General features: G+C 45.7%; 1 protein-coding gene across 1 annotated transcript in view; it reads left to right on the top strand.

Moving 5' to 3' along the window:
* The window catches only part of LOC142310984 (uncharacterized), a 44,976-nt gene that overhangs the window by 8,545 nt on the left and 20,301 nt on the right, over nucleotides 1-16,130 (top strand). The window contains exon 2 of the mRNA XM_075348932.1: nucleotides 10,634-10,783. Coding sequence (XP_075205047.1) covers nucleotides 10,634-10,783 — 150 coding nt within the window. The remainder of the gene's footprint in view (nucleotides 1-10,633; nucleotides 10,784-16,130) is intronic.

Consider the following 16,130-nt stretch of genomic DNA (forward strand, 5'->3'; position numbering starts at 1 on the left):
GACGCAGGGACATCATAGTATCATAGTTTTTAAGGTTGAAGGGAGACTCTAAGTCCATCTAGTTCAACCTGTAGCCTAACATGTTGATCCAGAGGAAGGCAAAAAAACCCCAATGTGGCAAACAAGTTCCAATGGGGAAAAAATTTCCTTCCTGACTCCACATCCGGCAATCAGACTAGTTCCCTGGATCAATACCCTGTCATAAAATCTAATATACATAACTGGTAATATTACATTTTTCAAGAAAGGCGTCCAGGCTCTGCTTAAATGTTAGTAGTGAATCACTCATTACAACATCATGCGGCAGAGAGTTCCATAGTCTCACTGCTCGTACAGTAAAGAATCCTCGTCTGTGATTATGATTAAACCTTCTTTCCTCAAGACGTAGTGGATGCCCCCGTGTTCCAGTCGCAGGCCTTGGTGTAAAAAGATCTTTGGAAAGGTCTCTGTACTGTCCCCTCATATATTTATACATTGTGATTAGATCCCCCCTAAGCCTTCGTTTTTCCAAACTAAATAACCCCAAGTTTAATAACCTGTCTTGGTATTGCAGCCCACCCATTCCTCTAATAATCTTGGTGGCTTATGACATGATTTCCTGGGATAGATTCCTAAATTTGGGACAGCTCCACTGGTTCCAGGACATTGCATATTTTTACTGTATGTGCAAGAGCAACTCCTAATGGGTGAGAAGGGTCCCAGGAGCAGTTTTGCTCATCCTGCCATGGCTTGCAGTGTCTCCAGACTTGCTTCCCTTTGAGCACATCTAGGTCATCATTCCTCAGCATTAGCAAAGGGAGCTGCTGGCAGAGGATCTTGATGATTTGCATTTGTTTACAAATCTTTAGCATTTGCTTTTCATTAACATGTCTATCCATCCTGTGATCTCCATAATAATTCCACTACTTTTCCTTCTTGGGGCTGTACTTTCAATGTTGAGGAGTGTATATATTTGTGTGTGTGTTAATCTTCATAAAGGAAATACTGGTGGGCATACAATATGTTACTATTATGTTACAACTCTATATTCTGGTCTCCTGTAATTCATATTCCTCCACATCTGCTATTTGTGTGTGATGCACAGACTATCTTATCATCGCTCATCAGCACAATGCATAATCTACTGTAATTGGGAATAGTGATGCCCTGCGCCAGTGCAGTGATTGATGTTACCATGATTATTCAGCCCCCAGGGGATATGGGAGCAGCACAATGTTTCCATAGTATATGAAGCCGCTTATGATAGTCACTCAAGGCGACTGGTAAATCAGTATGGGATCCTCATCGTCTCTGTCTACTTCCCATCCAGTGCGTCCTCCACCTTTGTTTGTGCCACCAATACGGCCGACATATCCTGCTTTCAGTCTGCAGACTAGCCTCACGGTAATGAGATGTCTGAGATATCTAGATCTAAATTCTTGCTATCAGTGCTGTAGCTCGGGGGCCCGTGGCATGTCTGTAATAAGCTGTGTGTAGCATCTTGGATAGCTAACATGTATGAAGGGTTTTCAGCGTCTGAACTGTTTGCCTTTACAGGGCTTCTTATCTTCCATGTTTTTCTATAACCTGACTTAACATGCTTTTAACTGAAAAAAAAAAAAAAAAATATATATATATATATATATATATATATATATATATATATATATATATATATATATATATATATATATATATATATATATATATATATATATATATATATATATATATATATATATATATATATATATATATGCTCTTTTTTTTTTTTTTTCTTTTTTTTTTATATATAATATATATATCGTTGATCTATTGGTTCTTTCTGTGGCATAGTTTTGGGGTTCTTGAAATGACATCCCAATTACAGTAATACACAATAATAATTTAGATTCACCTGTTGGACTTTGCATTAAGATTTTTCCCTTTTTTTGTTATAAATATTGTGCACCGTGCCAGTTTGGACATGTCGGTTCATGCACTGGTTCCCATTCTTCTTATTGGAATGTATACCCTATAGATTCAGAATGAAAGAAGATAAACCATGAAAGAACACAAATGGAAAGCCGTGTGAAACAAATCAGAATGTGTTTTTAAACATTGGATTCCTCAAAGTACCCCCTGTTACTCTGACCTGTTTAGACAACCTTGACATTCTCTCAAGCGGCTATATCAGTCACCAAGAATGGTTTCTAGCAGTCTTGAAGCAGTTCCCAGAGGTGCTAAGCTCTTGTTGGCAGCTTTACCTTCACTGTTCAGGCCAACTCATCCCAAAACCAGCTCAATTGCGTTTAGGTCAGGTGATTGTAGAGACCATGTCATCTGACAGTCTTCAACCCCCTACGCACCCCCATGCCTCTTGGTTGCGTACTCCTTATATAGTCTGGGTCATTTTCCTGTTGCAATACAAATGATGGTCCCACTAAGTGCATTTAAATAAGATGGCATATCATTGCAGAATGCTGTGGTAGCTATGCAGTGTAGGGCTGAGACCGCACTTTGCGTTGTGCTACTTGCAGTTCTAAACGCACGTTTTGGGCTTAATTGATTTGACCAAAGTTGCCTTTTCCAGAAATTTAGCGCTGAAAACGCATGCGTATTTACCGCTTTTTAGATGTGTTTTCAGCGCTTTGCATGCTTTTCTTTTTCGCTCCTAATTGGGAGACCCAGACAGTGGGTGTATAGCTACTGCCTCTGGAGGCCGCACAAAGAACTACACTTAAAAGTGTAAGGCCCCTCCCCTTCTGGCTATACACCCTCCCGTAGGAGTACGGATTCCTCAGTTTTAGCTTTGTGCGCAGGAGGTCAGACACGCACGCATAGCTCCATTGTTTTTAGTCAGCAGCAGCTGCTGACTATGTCGGATGGAAGAAAAGAGGGCCCATACAGGGCTCCCAGCATGCTCCCTTCTCACCCCACTGTATGTCGGAGGTGTTTGTAAGGTTGAGGTACCCATTGCGGGTACGGCGGCAGGAGCCCACATGCTGATTCCTTCCCCATCCCTTTTTACAGGGCTCTGGGTGAAGTGGGATTTACTGGTCTCCAGGCACTGAGACCGTGCTCCATCTACAGCCCCTGGAGAAGATGCTGGATGGAGCGGAGTACATCAGGGACATGGCCCTGCTTCCTCAAGGTACTCTGTGTCCCCGTGCATTTGGCGCTCACACCGCAGCATGCTGGGTGTTGTAGTGCGCCGGGGACATCAGCGCTGCGGCGCTTGTGCCATGGCCTCATTCAGCTTCGCTGAAGCAGGCACACTTCTGGGAATCGGTCGCGCCGGCCGCTGGGACTGCGGCGCGGCTGGCACTTGTGGTGCGCCGGGGACTTCAGCGCGGGCCGCGCTTTTACGGCGGCCGCGCTGATAACTCGAGTCCCCGGCTTTTGCGGCCTGCTTCCGTTCGTTCCCGCCCCCAGACCTGCCAGTCAGGAGAGGGGCGGGACGCTGGTCAGTGCATCAGCGCTGAGGGCTGGAGTCGTTTTTACATACTCCAGCCCTCACAATCGGCACAGAGGGGACACTGTTTCCCGCACTTTTGTTTAGGAACTCCCACGGACCGCCCCTCTCCACAGACGCCGGCAGCCATTCCTGCTGACACGCTGAGCTGCAGAGGGGAGCCGGGGAGACCCAGACAAGGAATTCTGCGCCTCTTACCCGCTATTCAGCGGGCGGTAAGCAGCCCTCAGGGCTCACCCCCTCTTGTGCCAGTAGTATTCTTAGTATTTTGTTTCTACAAATACTTTGTATTGCATAGCGCTGGTCGCCCTTTGGCTATAGACTCTCTCACATTGCAGAGAGCCAGCAGCTTGTCGTCCGTAAAACGCAAGGGTGCCAAGGCACAGACATTATATGCTTCCTGCACCGCATGTGGGACTTTTCTACCGGCAGGCTCCACGGACCCCCATTGTGGGCAGTGCTCGGCCCCTGCGGCGCTTGCACAGTCGGGACCTCTGCTGGACGTGACCCAGGGTGTACCACCTGTGAATGCTGTCCAGGTGACAGGAACTGAGTTTGCAGCTTTTGCTGACAGAATGTCTCTCACTATGTCACAAATTCTTGACACATTGCGAGCTAGGCCTGTACTTCAGGCCACGGACACTGTGCAATCATTGCCCCCTGGTCCCCCTCAGCTGAGTTACCTCCAAGCTCCGGGACGGGCACATACACCTCAGGGTGAAGACTCTGACTCGGACGATGGCCCCGGGCAGCCTAAGCGGGCTCGCTATGACGGGCCTTCACATTCATCTCAATGGTCAGGATCCCAGCGAGATGAATCTATGGGTGATGAGGCGGACGTAACTGATCAGGATTCTGATCCTGGGACCGCTCTCAATCTAGATACACCAGATGGTGACGCCATAGTTAATGATCTTATATTTAACATCAATAAGATGTTAAATATTTCCCCACCAGCTCCTCTTGTAGAGGAGTCAGCTTCGCAGCACGAGAGAATCCATTTCAGATACCCTAAGCGTACATTAAGCACTTTTCTGGACCACGCTGACTTTAGAGACGCAATCCAGAAACCCCACGCTTATCCTGAAAGGCGTTTTTCTAAACGGCTTAAAGATACACGCTATCCTTTTCCCCCTGAGGTGGTCAAGGGTTGGACCCAGTGTCCAAAAGTGGATCCTCCAATTTCCAGGCTTGCAGCTAGATCCTTGGTTGCAGTTGAAGATGGAGCGGCACTTAAAGATGCCACTGACAGGCAGATGGAGCTCTGGCTGAAATCCATCTATGAAGCGATTGGAGCGTCATTAGCGCCATCTTTTGCGGCCGTATGGGCACTCCAAGCTATCTCAGCCGGGCTTGCGCAAGTCGACTCAGTCACACGTGCATTTGCCCCGCAGGTAGCACCATTGACCTCGCAAATGGCGGCATTCGCGTCGTACGCGATTAATGCTGTTCTTGACGCTACAAGCCGCACGGCAGTGGCGTCAGCCAACTCCGTTGTTTTGCGTAGGGCCCTGTGGTTGAGACATTGGAAAGCAGATTCTCATTCCAAGAAGTGCTTAACCAATTTGCCTTTTTCTCGTGACCGATTGTTTGGAGAGCGTTTGGATGAAATCATCAAACACTCCAAAGGTAAGGACTCATCCTTACCGCAACACAGACAAAACAAACCCCAACAGAGGAAGGGTCAGTCTGGTTATCGGTCCTTTCGAGGACCGGGCAGGTCCCAATTCGCCTCGTCAAAAAAGACTCAAAAAGACCAGAGACGCTCAGATTCTTGGAGGTCTCAGTCACGCCCAAAAAGGACAGCCGGAGGAACCGTTGCCAAGACGGCGTCCTCCTGACTTGCAGTCTCCGATTCCCACACCCGCGGTCGGTGGGAGGCTTTCCCACTTTGGCGACATTTGGCTGTCACGCGTCAAAGACCGTTGGGTGAGGGATATTCTGTCTCACGGGTACAGGATAGAGTTCAGTTCTCGTCCGCCAACTCGTTTCTTCAGAACTTCTCCACCACCAGACCGAGCCGATGCTCTGTTGCAGGCGGTGGCCGCTCTAAAGGCGGAAGGAGTGGTGACCTCCGTCCCTCTTCAGGAACAAGGTCACGGTTTTTACTCCAATCTGTTTGTGGTCCCAAAAAAGGACGGATCGTATCGACCCGTCCTGGATCTAAAGTTGCTCAACAGACACGTAAAAGTCAGGAGGTTCCGGATGGAATCCCTACGCTCCGTCATAGCCTCAATGTCTCAAGGAGATTTTCTAGCATCAATAGATATCAAAGATGCGTATCTCCACGTGCCGATTGCACCAGAGCATCAGCGTTTCCTACGCTTCGTCATACACGACGAACACCTGCAGTTCGTAGCGTTACCTTTCGGTCTGGCAACAGCCCCCCGGGTCTTCACCAAAGTCATGGCAGCAGTAGTAGCTGTTCTGCACTCGCGGGGTCACTCGGTCATCCCGTATCTAGACGACCTGCTTATAAAGGCACCCTCTCAAGAGGCATGCCAGCACAGTCTGAAGGTGGCACTAGACACTCTCCAGAGTTTCGGGTGGATTATCAACTTTCCAAAGTCTCATCTAACCCCGACCCAATCTCTGACTTATCTTGGCATGGAGTTTCATACTCTCTCAGCGATAGTGAAGCTTCCACTGGACAAGCAGTGCTCGCTACGGACTGGAGTGCAATCTCTCCTTCAGAGCCAGTCGCACTCACTGAGGCGCCTCATGCATTTCCTAGGAAAGATGGTAGCAGCAATGGAGGCAGTCCCGTTCGCGCAGTTTCATCTGCGCCCTCTACAATGGGACATTCTACGCCAATGGGATGGGAACTCGACGTCCCTCGACAGGACTGTCTCCCTCTCTCAGACTGCCAAGGACTCTCTGCGTTGGTGGCTTCTCCCCACCTCATTGTCACAGGGAAAGTCGTTCCTTCCCCCGTCCTGGGCAGTGGTCACGACGGATGCGAGCCTATCAGGGTGGGGAGCGGTGTTTCTCCACCACAGGGCTCAGGGGACGTGGACTCAGGAAGAGTCCACCCTGCAGATCAATGTTCTGGAAATCAGAGCAATCTATCTTGCCCTGCGAGCCTTCCAACAATGGCTGGAAGGCAAGCAGATTCGGATTCAGTCGGACAATTCCACGGCGGTGGCGTACATCAACCACCAAGGGGGAACACGCAGTCGCCAAGCTTTTCAAGAAGTCCAGCGGATTTTGACGTGGGTGGAAAGCAGAGCGTCCACCATATCCGCAGTTCACATCCCAGGCGTGGAAAACTGGGAAGCAGACTTTCTCAGTCGCCAGGGCATGGACGCAGGAGAATGGTCCCTTCACCCGGACGTGTTTCAGCAGATCTGTTGCCGCTGGGGGACGCCGGACGTCGATCTGATGGCGTCACGGCACAACAACAAGGTCCCAGTTTTCATGGCACGGTCTCACGATCACCGAGCACTGGCGGCAGACGCCTTGGTTCAGGATTGGTCGCAATTCCGACTCCCCTATGTGTTCCCACCTCTAGCATTGTTACCCAGAGTTCTCCGGAAAATCAAGTCCGACTGCCATCGAGCCATACTCGTCGCTCCAGATTGGCCAAGAAGGTCGTGGTACCCGGATCTGTGGCATCTCACGGTAGGCCAACCGTGGACACTACCAGACCGTCCAGATTTGCTGTCTCAAGGGCCGTTTTTCCATCTGAATTCTGCGGCCCTGAACCTGACTGTGTGGCCATTGAGTCCTGGATCCTAGCGGCCTCAGGTTTATCTCATGAAGTTGTTGCCACAATGAGACAGGCTAGAAAACCATCCTCAGCTAAGATCTATCACAGGACGTGGAAGATATTCTTAGCGTGGTGCTTGGCTCAAGGGTTTTCTCCCTGGCCATTTGCATTGCCAATTTTTCTTTCCTTCCTGCAGTCTGGGTTGGAAAAAGGTTTGTCGCTTAGCTCTCTTAAGGGTCAAGTCTCCGCGCTATCCGTATTCTTTCAGAAGCGCTTGGCACGGCTTTCTAAAGTACGCACGTTTCTCCAAGGAGTTTGTCATATCGTTCCTCCTTACAGACGGCCATTGGAACCCTGGGATCTGAACAAGGTTCTCATTGCTCTCCAGAAGCCGCCTTTCGAGCCTTTGAAAGAGGTTCCCCTTTCTCGGCTTTCACAAAAGGTAGTTTTTCTTGTGGCGGTCACGTCTCTTCGAAGAGTGTCCGAGCTAGCGGCGTTATCTTGCAAATCTCCCTTCCTGGTGTTTCACCAAGACAAGGTAGTACTGCGTCCAATTCCAGAGTTTTCTCCCAAGGTGGTTTCTTCCTTTCATCTCAATCAGGATATCACTTTGCCATCTTTGTGTCCGCATCCAGTTCACCAATTTGAAAAGGGTTTACATCTGTTGGACCTGGTGAGAGCACTCAGGATTTACATTTCTCGCACGGCGTCTCTACGCCGTTCTGATGCGCTCTTTGTCCTAGTCGCTGGTCAGCATAAGGGATCGCAAGCTTCCAAATCCACCCTGGCGCGGTGGATCAAGGAACCAATTCTTCACACATACCGTTCTGCTGGGCTTCCGATTCCATCTGGACTGAAGGCCCATTCTACCAGAGCCGTGGGTGCGTCCTGGGCATTGCGGCATCAGGCTACGGCTCAGCAAGTGTGCCAGGCGGCTACCTGGTCGAGTCTGCACACGTTTACCAAACACTATCAAGTGCATACCTACGCTTCGGCAGATGCCAGCCTAGGTAGACAGGTCCTTCAGGCGGCGGTGGCCCACCTGTAGGAAGAGGCTGTCTGACAGCCCGTTCATGTGGTATCTTTTTACCCACCCAGGGACTGCTTTTGGACGTCCCACTGTCTGGGTCTCCCAATTAGGAGCGAAAAAGAAGAAGGGAATTTTGTTTACTTACCGTAAATTCCTTTTCTTCTAGCTCCAATTGGGAGACCCAGCACCCGCCCTATTTGTTCTTAGGGTTTCGTTTTTCGGGTGCACATGTTGTTCATGTTGTTTCTTAAGTTCTCCGATCTTGTTATCGGATTGAATTTGTTTTTGAAACTGTTATTGGCTTTCCTCCTTCTTGCTTTGGTACTAAAACTGAGGAATCCGTACTCCTACGGGAGGGTGTATAGCCAGAAGGGGAGGGGCCTTACACTTTTAAGTGTAGTTCTTTGTGCGGCCTCCAGAGGCAGTAGCTATACACCCACTGTCTGGGTCTCCCAATTGGAGCTAGAAGAAAAGGAATTTACGGTAAGTAAACAAAATTCCCTTCTTCCACCTGCGTTTTGACAGATGCGTTTTGAACATCAAGACACTGCTAAATAAAGTTGAAACAGTCTAATGGGAAAACTAATGAAAATATAGATATTTCATAAAATTATAGCGGTAATATACATTTTATAGATAAAAATTTCATTTAAAGCATAATTTTCTTAATTTTAATTGTCAGATTGTGTGTGTGTGTGTGTGTGTGTGTGTGTAAAGGGACATAGCAAATCATTATTTTGATGTGCAAAAAGCATGCGTTTTGGTAGTCCAAAACGCATGTTTTCTGCACTGAAAAAGCAGGTAAAACGCAGGAATTTGCAGAAATCTTGGTTTTTGCCATTTCTCATTGACTTCAATGTTAGCAAAACGCACCCAAAATGGCAAAAACAATTGACATGCTGCTTCTTTGAACGCATGGTTTTTACCAAAAATTATGCAAATTAAACGCAGCGTTTAGAAACGCAAAGTGCGGTCTGAAATTCACCATTTTCCAATCCATTGACTTTGCTGGAAAATCAAAACGCATGCCTTTTGGCATGAAAACGCTGCAGCTCAAAACGCTGCGGAAACACAGGTAAAAACGCAAAGTGCGTTCTCACCCTTAGTGTGCCTTGAATTTGGCATAAATCACCAAATGTCACCAATAAAATACCCCCCACACCATCACACCTCTTTGTGCATCCTTCACGGTGGGCAACTCACCTGTAAAGCTCTCTGCTCACCTTTTCTGCGTATGACAAAGACATGGTGGTTGATACATTTTTGACTCGTCAAAACGAGGTATGGATTTCCATAGATCTAATGTAGAGTCCTTGTGTTGCTTGGCCCAAACAAGTCTCTTGACTGCGTTCCTCAGTAGAGGCTTTTTTGTAGCAATTTGACCATAAATGCCTTCCTCTCGTAGTTTCCTCTTCAATTAACAGATTCCTCTCTCTGAACTATCATGTCTATAGAACATTTATGAGGGTTGTTACTAGGGATGATCGAATACCTTAAATATTCGGCAACGCCCATATTCGCCGAATAGGTCGCCGCTATTCGATTATTTGCGAATATTCGATGTGCAATGTTGTAAGTCTATGGTTAACCCGAATAGTTGCCGAATAGCAACTATTCGGGCTTCCCATAGACTTGCATTGCGTATCGAGTATTCGCATAGTAGCGAACTATTCGTCGGATATTCGCGAAGCCGAATATTGCCGAATATTTGTGATATTCGCTCATCCCTAGTTGTTACCTGAGATTCTGTCAATTTGCAGTTTGAGGCTGGTTATTTTGATGGCCTTATCCTCTGCAGCACAGGTAATTCTTGGCCTTCTTTTCCTGGGGTGGTCCTCATAAGAGCCAGTTTCAGCATGGCAATCAATGTGGTGTTTTGTGTTTTTTTTTTTTTTTTTTTTTTTTGGGATCGCACTTGAGGATACTTTTTTAATGTTCCAGTAGTTTTCCAGATTTGAATGACTGCCATGTCTTAAAGTAATGATGTAGTGTTTTTCGTTGGTTCTTACTTTTAACAGTTGCAGAATAGAAATCAGCACCCTATGCAATTTGGAACCATCATTTTCCCCTAAAAACACATCTGATAGTTGCAAACACTTTCTTAAGGACAGTGATTCTACAGCTGAAATTTTGATGAAGCAAGCTCTATGGGAAGCTATTCCAGATGAATAACTTGATGAAGCTGCTTGAGATCTCTAAGGGGTTATAAAGCTGTCATCAGAGTAAAAGGAGTTGGTTCGAGAAATCTAAGGTTTAACACATTCTAGTTTGTTTCACATGTTTCTTTACAACTTGTCGTATGTGTTCCTTCCTTTGTAGTTTTGCTGCCTTTTTGAATCTACAATTCAGACCTAATAAAAACAAGGAAAACCATTTGTTTTTGGGTGTGGCCAAACATTTTACTGGTATTCGATATGTTTGCTGATAACATGCAAATGATGAAATTTTTTAATATTCATAGGCATCTGTAATGAGGAAACCTGGCCTTGCCCAACGTAGGAAGACTGGAGCTAAACCAGAATTAACAGAAGAACAAAAACAAGAGATCCGCGAAGCGTTTGATTTATTTGACACAGATGGGGCTGGTACTATTGATGTAAAGGAACTGAAGGTGGGTTCTGAATATATTCTGTAAAGTGTAAATAAACTTTAGTAAAAATATGTTATAGTCCTGTATACTCCCTGCAGATAATTGTGGTCCGAGTCCTGAGATTGCCACCAAAGGCTCAAGACCGCTAAAAAAAAAACGAAAACTGAGCGCTAGCCAGAGGGCCTGATACATCCACACTGGGAGGCTAGTTTCTTAGTACTCTAGGGATAGTCTCCTGATAAAACGGTGATTTTTATCAAACCTACAGGAAACAGCCCAGTAAGATCATCTGGAATTTGATTCCTGGTCTCTAAATTATGGTGCTCTCAGGTTAGGTGGCCAAAAGCAAGTGACAGATTCCCTTTAAGTAGGTTGTCAAGTAGTCGATAACCCCTTTTAAAGTAAGCCATTGACAGTTGGTGAAAGTGTCTGGCAACATCAAAAATGTAACACTCTGTTTAGGAGCCTTCCAAGCCGCTTCCTCCCTGCTAGCATAGCATCCATGGCTCTTATTAACTGACCTTGTACGATGTCCATCACGCTGTAACAATGGCATCAGGAAAAGACAGTTCTTGGGACTTGTGTCCAGCAGTCACAGATTACTGACGTAATGGCATAAACATTTACACTTATTATCAAGTAAATGTAGACCGCTATCTGTGCTCCTGAAACGAGCTGCTTTGTACAAAGCTTACATAAAACAGTCCTTTACATTCTGATAACTCCCATTGTATTTGGAAACAAATATACCTCCGCAGCTATTTTCCTGAAGTCTATTGCGTCTGTAATAGCGCATGTGCAAATTGAGATCTTTGATCTCCATCCGCGCGTGTGCCGCCTCTGCAGCCATTTTCTTAAAGTCCATTGTGTCCACCGCCGTAGATCAATGGCGTGCAACACCCCCTCCTCCCAGCCTCCTGTAATCTTGCCACACACCCCCTTCTCCCCCCATCCCTGTCAGCTACATCCAGAATATAAGGCTGACTCTAGGACTACATGACAGACCCCCATTTTAGCATGTCATTTTTCTTTTTTCTTTTTCCTAAATTTGGGGTGAGTCTTAAAATCCTCAAAATGCGGTACGTTTCTGAGCACAACACACACCGCAAATACAACAACCCTAGGCCACAGGAGACTGTCGTAGGAGACTAAAATAAGATGTTGCCCAAGACAAGTCTTATTGTAGTATAGACAGGGCTGTGGAGTCGGAGTCAGTGTCCATTTTGGTGGAGTTAGAGTTGGTATGAAATGGACCGACTCAGACTCCTAAAATACATACTGCATTGAACTACTGTACCCAATTTATTATGTGATGAATATTTTTTTCATAAGAATTTTGGAAAGTTATGAAATGTCCTATAAATGTTTGTTCTATTCCTGATCAAAGGTTTCAGGCTTTTAGTTGAGAAGAATCTGCTCTGCACCCTCAGCTACATGATATAAGTAGTGATGTTACCATTTTACTACAGTAAATTTATCACAAACATGAGTTATGTACAGTTGAAACCAGACGTTTACATACACTATTTTATAAGGACACATCTGCATGTTTTTCTCACTATTTGACATGAAATCAGAATAAGCCTTTCCCATTTTAGGTCAATTAGGATTACTAATATGATTTATATTTGCCAAATTCCAGAATAATGAGAGAGCATGATTTAAGGCATTTTTATTACAGTTTGCAAAGTCAAACGTTAATATACACTAAGAGTACTACTGTATATAGAAAAAGTCCAGCTCCCCCAATGGAGACCGCTAAATATTTGATCGGTGCACAGAAGAGAAAACAGGATCCCTCTGCAGCAGGACGTAGTGTAGGAAATTATCCAGCATCCAGATCAGTAGATTGGTTAAAAATCAATTTTCCTTTTTTCCAAACTTCATAAAATTCTCCATCATGATGAAGACCGCATCACAAGACGTGTAAGGTGGACACGTTTCGGACAAAAAACTAGTCCTTAATCTGAGACAACACATAATACATCTGAACACATACTTATAAAAGGAACCACAGGAAGTCATGGAACAATCAAAGCTGAACAAGACCACCTGATATGCTAGGTAATCGCAGTAACCCTTACAAGACACTCAAAATTTCGTTTCTAACATTCATGCCTGTTGGAGTTCTACTTTGTAATATTAACATCCATTTTGCCTCTCGGCGCAATAATAAATCATTTAAATCTCCACTTCCCCTCACTGTCTGCACTTTCTCTATTGCATTAACTCTAAATTGACTCAAATCACCTCCTATGTATATGCAAAAAATGACGGTAGGCGGATAAACTGCGTGTGGTAGTGTGACCCACGTCATAAACGTGCTCTGATATGCGGCCAAAAAAACTGTGGGCTGTGCAGATTCATATGGAATACGGACAAAACTGTTTCCTCTGTTACAAAAAAGGAATTTAAAATTCCGTCTCTGAACTGCGGTTCTGCTGGTGTGATCTATGTCATAACGTGTACAGATTGCAATATCCAGTATGTGGAGAATACTTCACGAACTTGAAGACGCCGCATATCAGAGCACGTTTATGACGTGGGTCACACTACCACACGCAGTTTATCAGCCGCCTCCCGTCATTTTTTGCATATACATAGAGGTGATTTGAGTCACTTTAGAGTTAATGCAATAGAGAAAGTGCAGACAGTGAGGGGAGGTGGAGATTTAAATGATTTATTATTGCACCGAGAGGCAAAATGGATGTTAATGTTACAAAGTAGAACTCCCAACAGGTATGAATGTTAGAAACGAAATTTTGAGTGTCTTGTAAGGGTTACTGCGATTACCTAGCATATCAGGTGGTCTTGTTCAGCTTTGATTGTTCCATGACTTCCTGTGGTTCCTTTTATAAGTATGTGTTCAGATGTATTATGTGTTGTCTCAGATTAAGGACTAGTTTTTTGTCCGAAACGCGTCCACCTTACACGTCTTGTGATGCGGTCTTCATCATGATGGAGAATTTTATACTTTTATGAAGTTTGGAATAAAGGAAAATTGGTTAAAAATCAATCTACTGATCTGGATGCTGGATAATTTCCTACACTACTAAGAGTACTACTGTATGCCTTTTTAAACTGTTCATATGATGATGTCATGTGTTTGGAAGCTTCTGATAGGTTTATTGGCAACATCTGACTTAATTAGAGACACTCCTGTGGATGGATTTTAATGCACACCTTAAACACACTGCTTCCTTGTGTAGCATGATGGGAAAGTCCAAAGAAATCAGCCAAGATCTCAGGAAGAGAATTGTGGAGGTGCACAAGTCTGGCTTATTATTGGGTGCCTTGTTCATTTGTACAAACAATGGCTCAGTTCTGTCAGGAGGAATGGGCTCAAATTCCTACCAACTATTGTGAGAAGCTTGTGGAAGGATATCCGAAACATTTAACCCAAGTCATACAGTTTAAGGGCAATGGTACCAAATACTAATGAAATAAATGGAAACTTTCGACTTTTCAAAAAGTAATACATATGCCTTAAAACAGTCTCTCTCTCTCTGCCTCCACAACCCTGAGTATGAGGCTGTGCTATGTCAGTGTAAACCCTCATTCAGATGTCCGCGATCCATGGATGTCTGACTGAGACTTCAATGCTGCAAAAAAACACCTATTCAACCTAAATGTACAAGTGAAGTACTTACTGACAAACTCCTCTTAACCCCTTAACGACCGCCAATACGCCTTTTAACGGCGACAAATTAGGGTACTTCTTCCGATCCGCCGCTTTTTAACGGCGGTCGGAAAAAAGGGTCTAGCGACCCCCAGAGTCAGAAAATTTCCGGGGTCTCAGCTGCCGGGGGTAGCTGAGACCCTGGAAATCATGATTCTGGCCGGTTTTTCCGGTCCCCGCTCACCTGATGACCGGTATACACCGTATACCGATGATCAGGTTACAGTAAATGACCGCGCCGGTAAAAAATCATTTATCTCCCATCTGGCATAAACAAACATGTCAGATGGGAGATAAATCTCATCCCCCGGTCCTCTCCGGTGTCGCCAAAGTGTCCCCACCCCCCACTTCCTCCCGAAAATCTAACATGGCGCAGCACATACCGGCGCGCACAGCAGCGCGCCGGCCGCATTTCCCCCTTTCCTATGGTTTCTGTCGCATGTGCTATGACACATACGACAGAAACCTGCTCCCCAGGCCCTGCCAGGTCACCCCCTATTCCCACCCCGGTGTTCCCCGGTGTCCCCCGTACCTGTCAGCTCTGATCCCCCGCGGCCCCCTCCTCCTTCACAGTGCACGCCGGTCACACTGCAGAGCACGGCTGTCAGCTTCCTGTGTCTGACTCAGAGACGCTGGCTGCTGCTGCTGCTCGCACTCTGCAGCTGTGACCCGGGGAGGGTGGGTGCAAATTCTTTACACCCACTCTCCTCAAATGGAGGGTCTGCACTCCTAGAAAATGGGGGATACGTTCCCTGAACGTGCCCCCCATATTCTAGAAGGTCCAGAATCGCCGCGGGACTTTCACAATGGATTACAGCAGGGACTCGATTTTTTTTTTTTTCTTTTCAATAAATTGGCCAAAGAGGGAATGTTTTTGGGGAGGGTTTTTTTTCAAATTTTTTTTTTTTTTTGCTGTCAATTAGTTATGTCTGGTATCAAATAGACGCCGTGACATAACTAATTGCTGGGCTTGATGCCAGGTGACATTACACATCTGGTATCAACCCCATTTATTACCCCGTTTGCCACCGCTCCAGGGCGCGGGATGAGTTGGGGCGAAGCACCAGGATTGGCGCATCTAATGAATGCGCCACTTCTGGGGCGGCTGTGGCCTGCTATTTTTAGGCTGGGAAGAGTCCAATAACCATGGCTCTTCCCACCCTGAGAATACCAGACCCCAGCTGTCAGCTTCACCTTGGCTGGTGATCTAATTTGGGGGGACCCTACGTTTTTTTGTTTTTTTTTTGTTTTTTTTTAATTATTTATTTATAAATAATTAAAAAAAAACAGCTTGGGGAGCCCTCCAAATTGATCACCAGCCAAGGTGAAGCTGTCAGCTGTGGTTTGCAGGCTACAGCTGTCTGCTTTACCCTAGCTGGCTATCAAAAATAGGGGGGACCCCACGTCATTTATTTTTTAATTATTTTTTTTCTTTTTGGGCTAAATACAAGGCTAGGCACCCTTTAGTGCCACATGAAAGTCACTGAAGGGCGCCAGCTTAGAATATGCAGGGGGTGGGACGTTATATATGTTTGACATCTATCCATTCATCCATTGTAGCATTGTAGGCTATGTGCCCACAATCAGGGTTTGCAGCGTTTTGGGCGCAGAGTGTTTTCCCTGCATCCATAACGCTGCGTTGTGCAGTAGAAGCACAGTGGAAGGATTTTTAGAAATCTCATGCCCACT

This window comes from Anomaloglossus baeobatrachus, chromosome 1 (genome assembly GCF_048569485.1).
Source record: "Anomaloglossus baeobatrachus isolate aAnoBae1 chromosome 1, aAnoBae1.hap1, whole genome shotgun sequence".
In the NCBI taxonomy this organism is placed as follows: Eukaryota; Metazoa; Chordata; class Amphibia; order Anura; family Aromobatidae; genus Anomaloglossus; species Anomaloglossus baeobatrachus.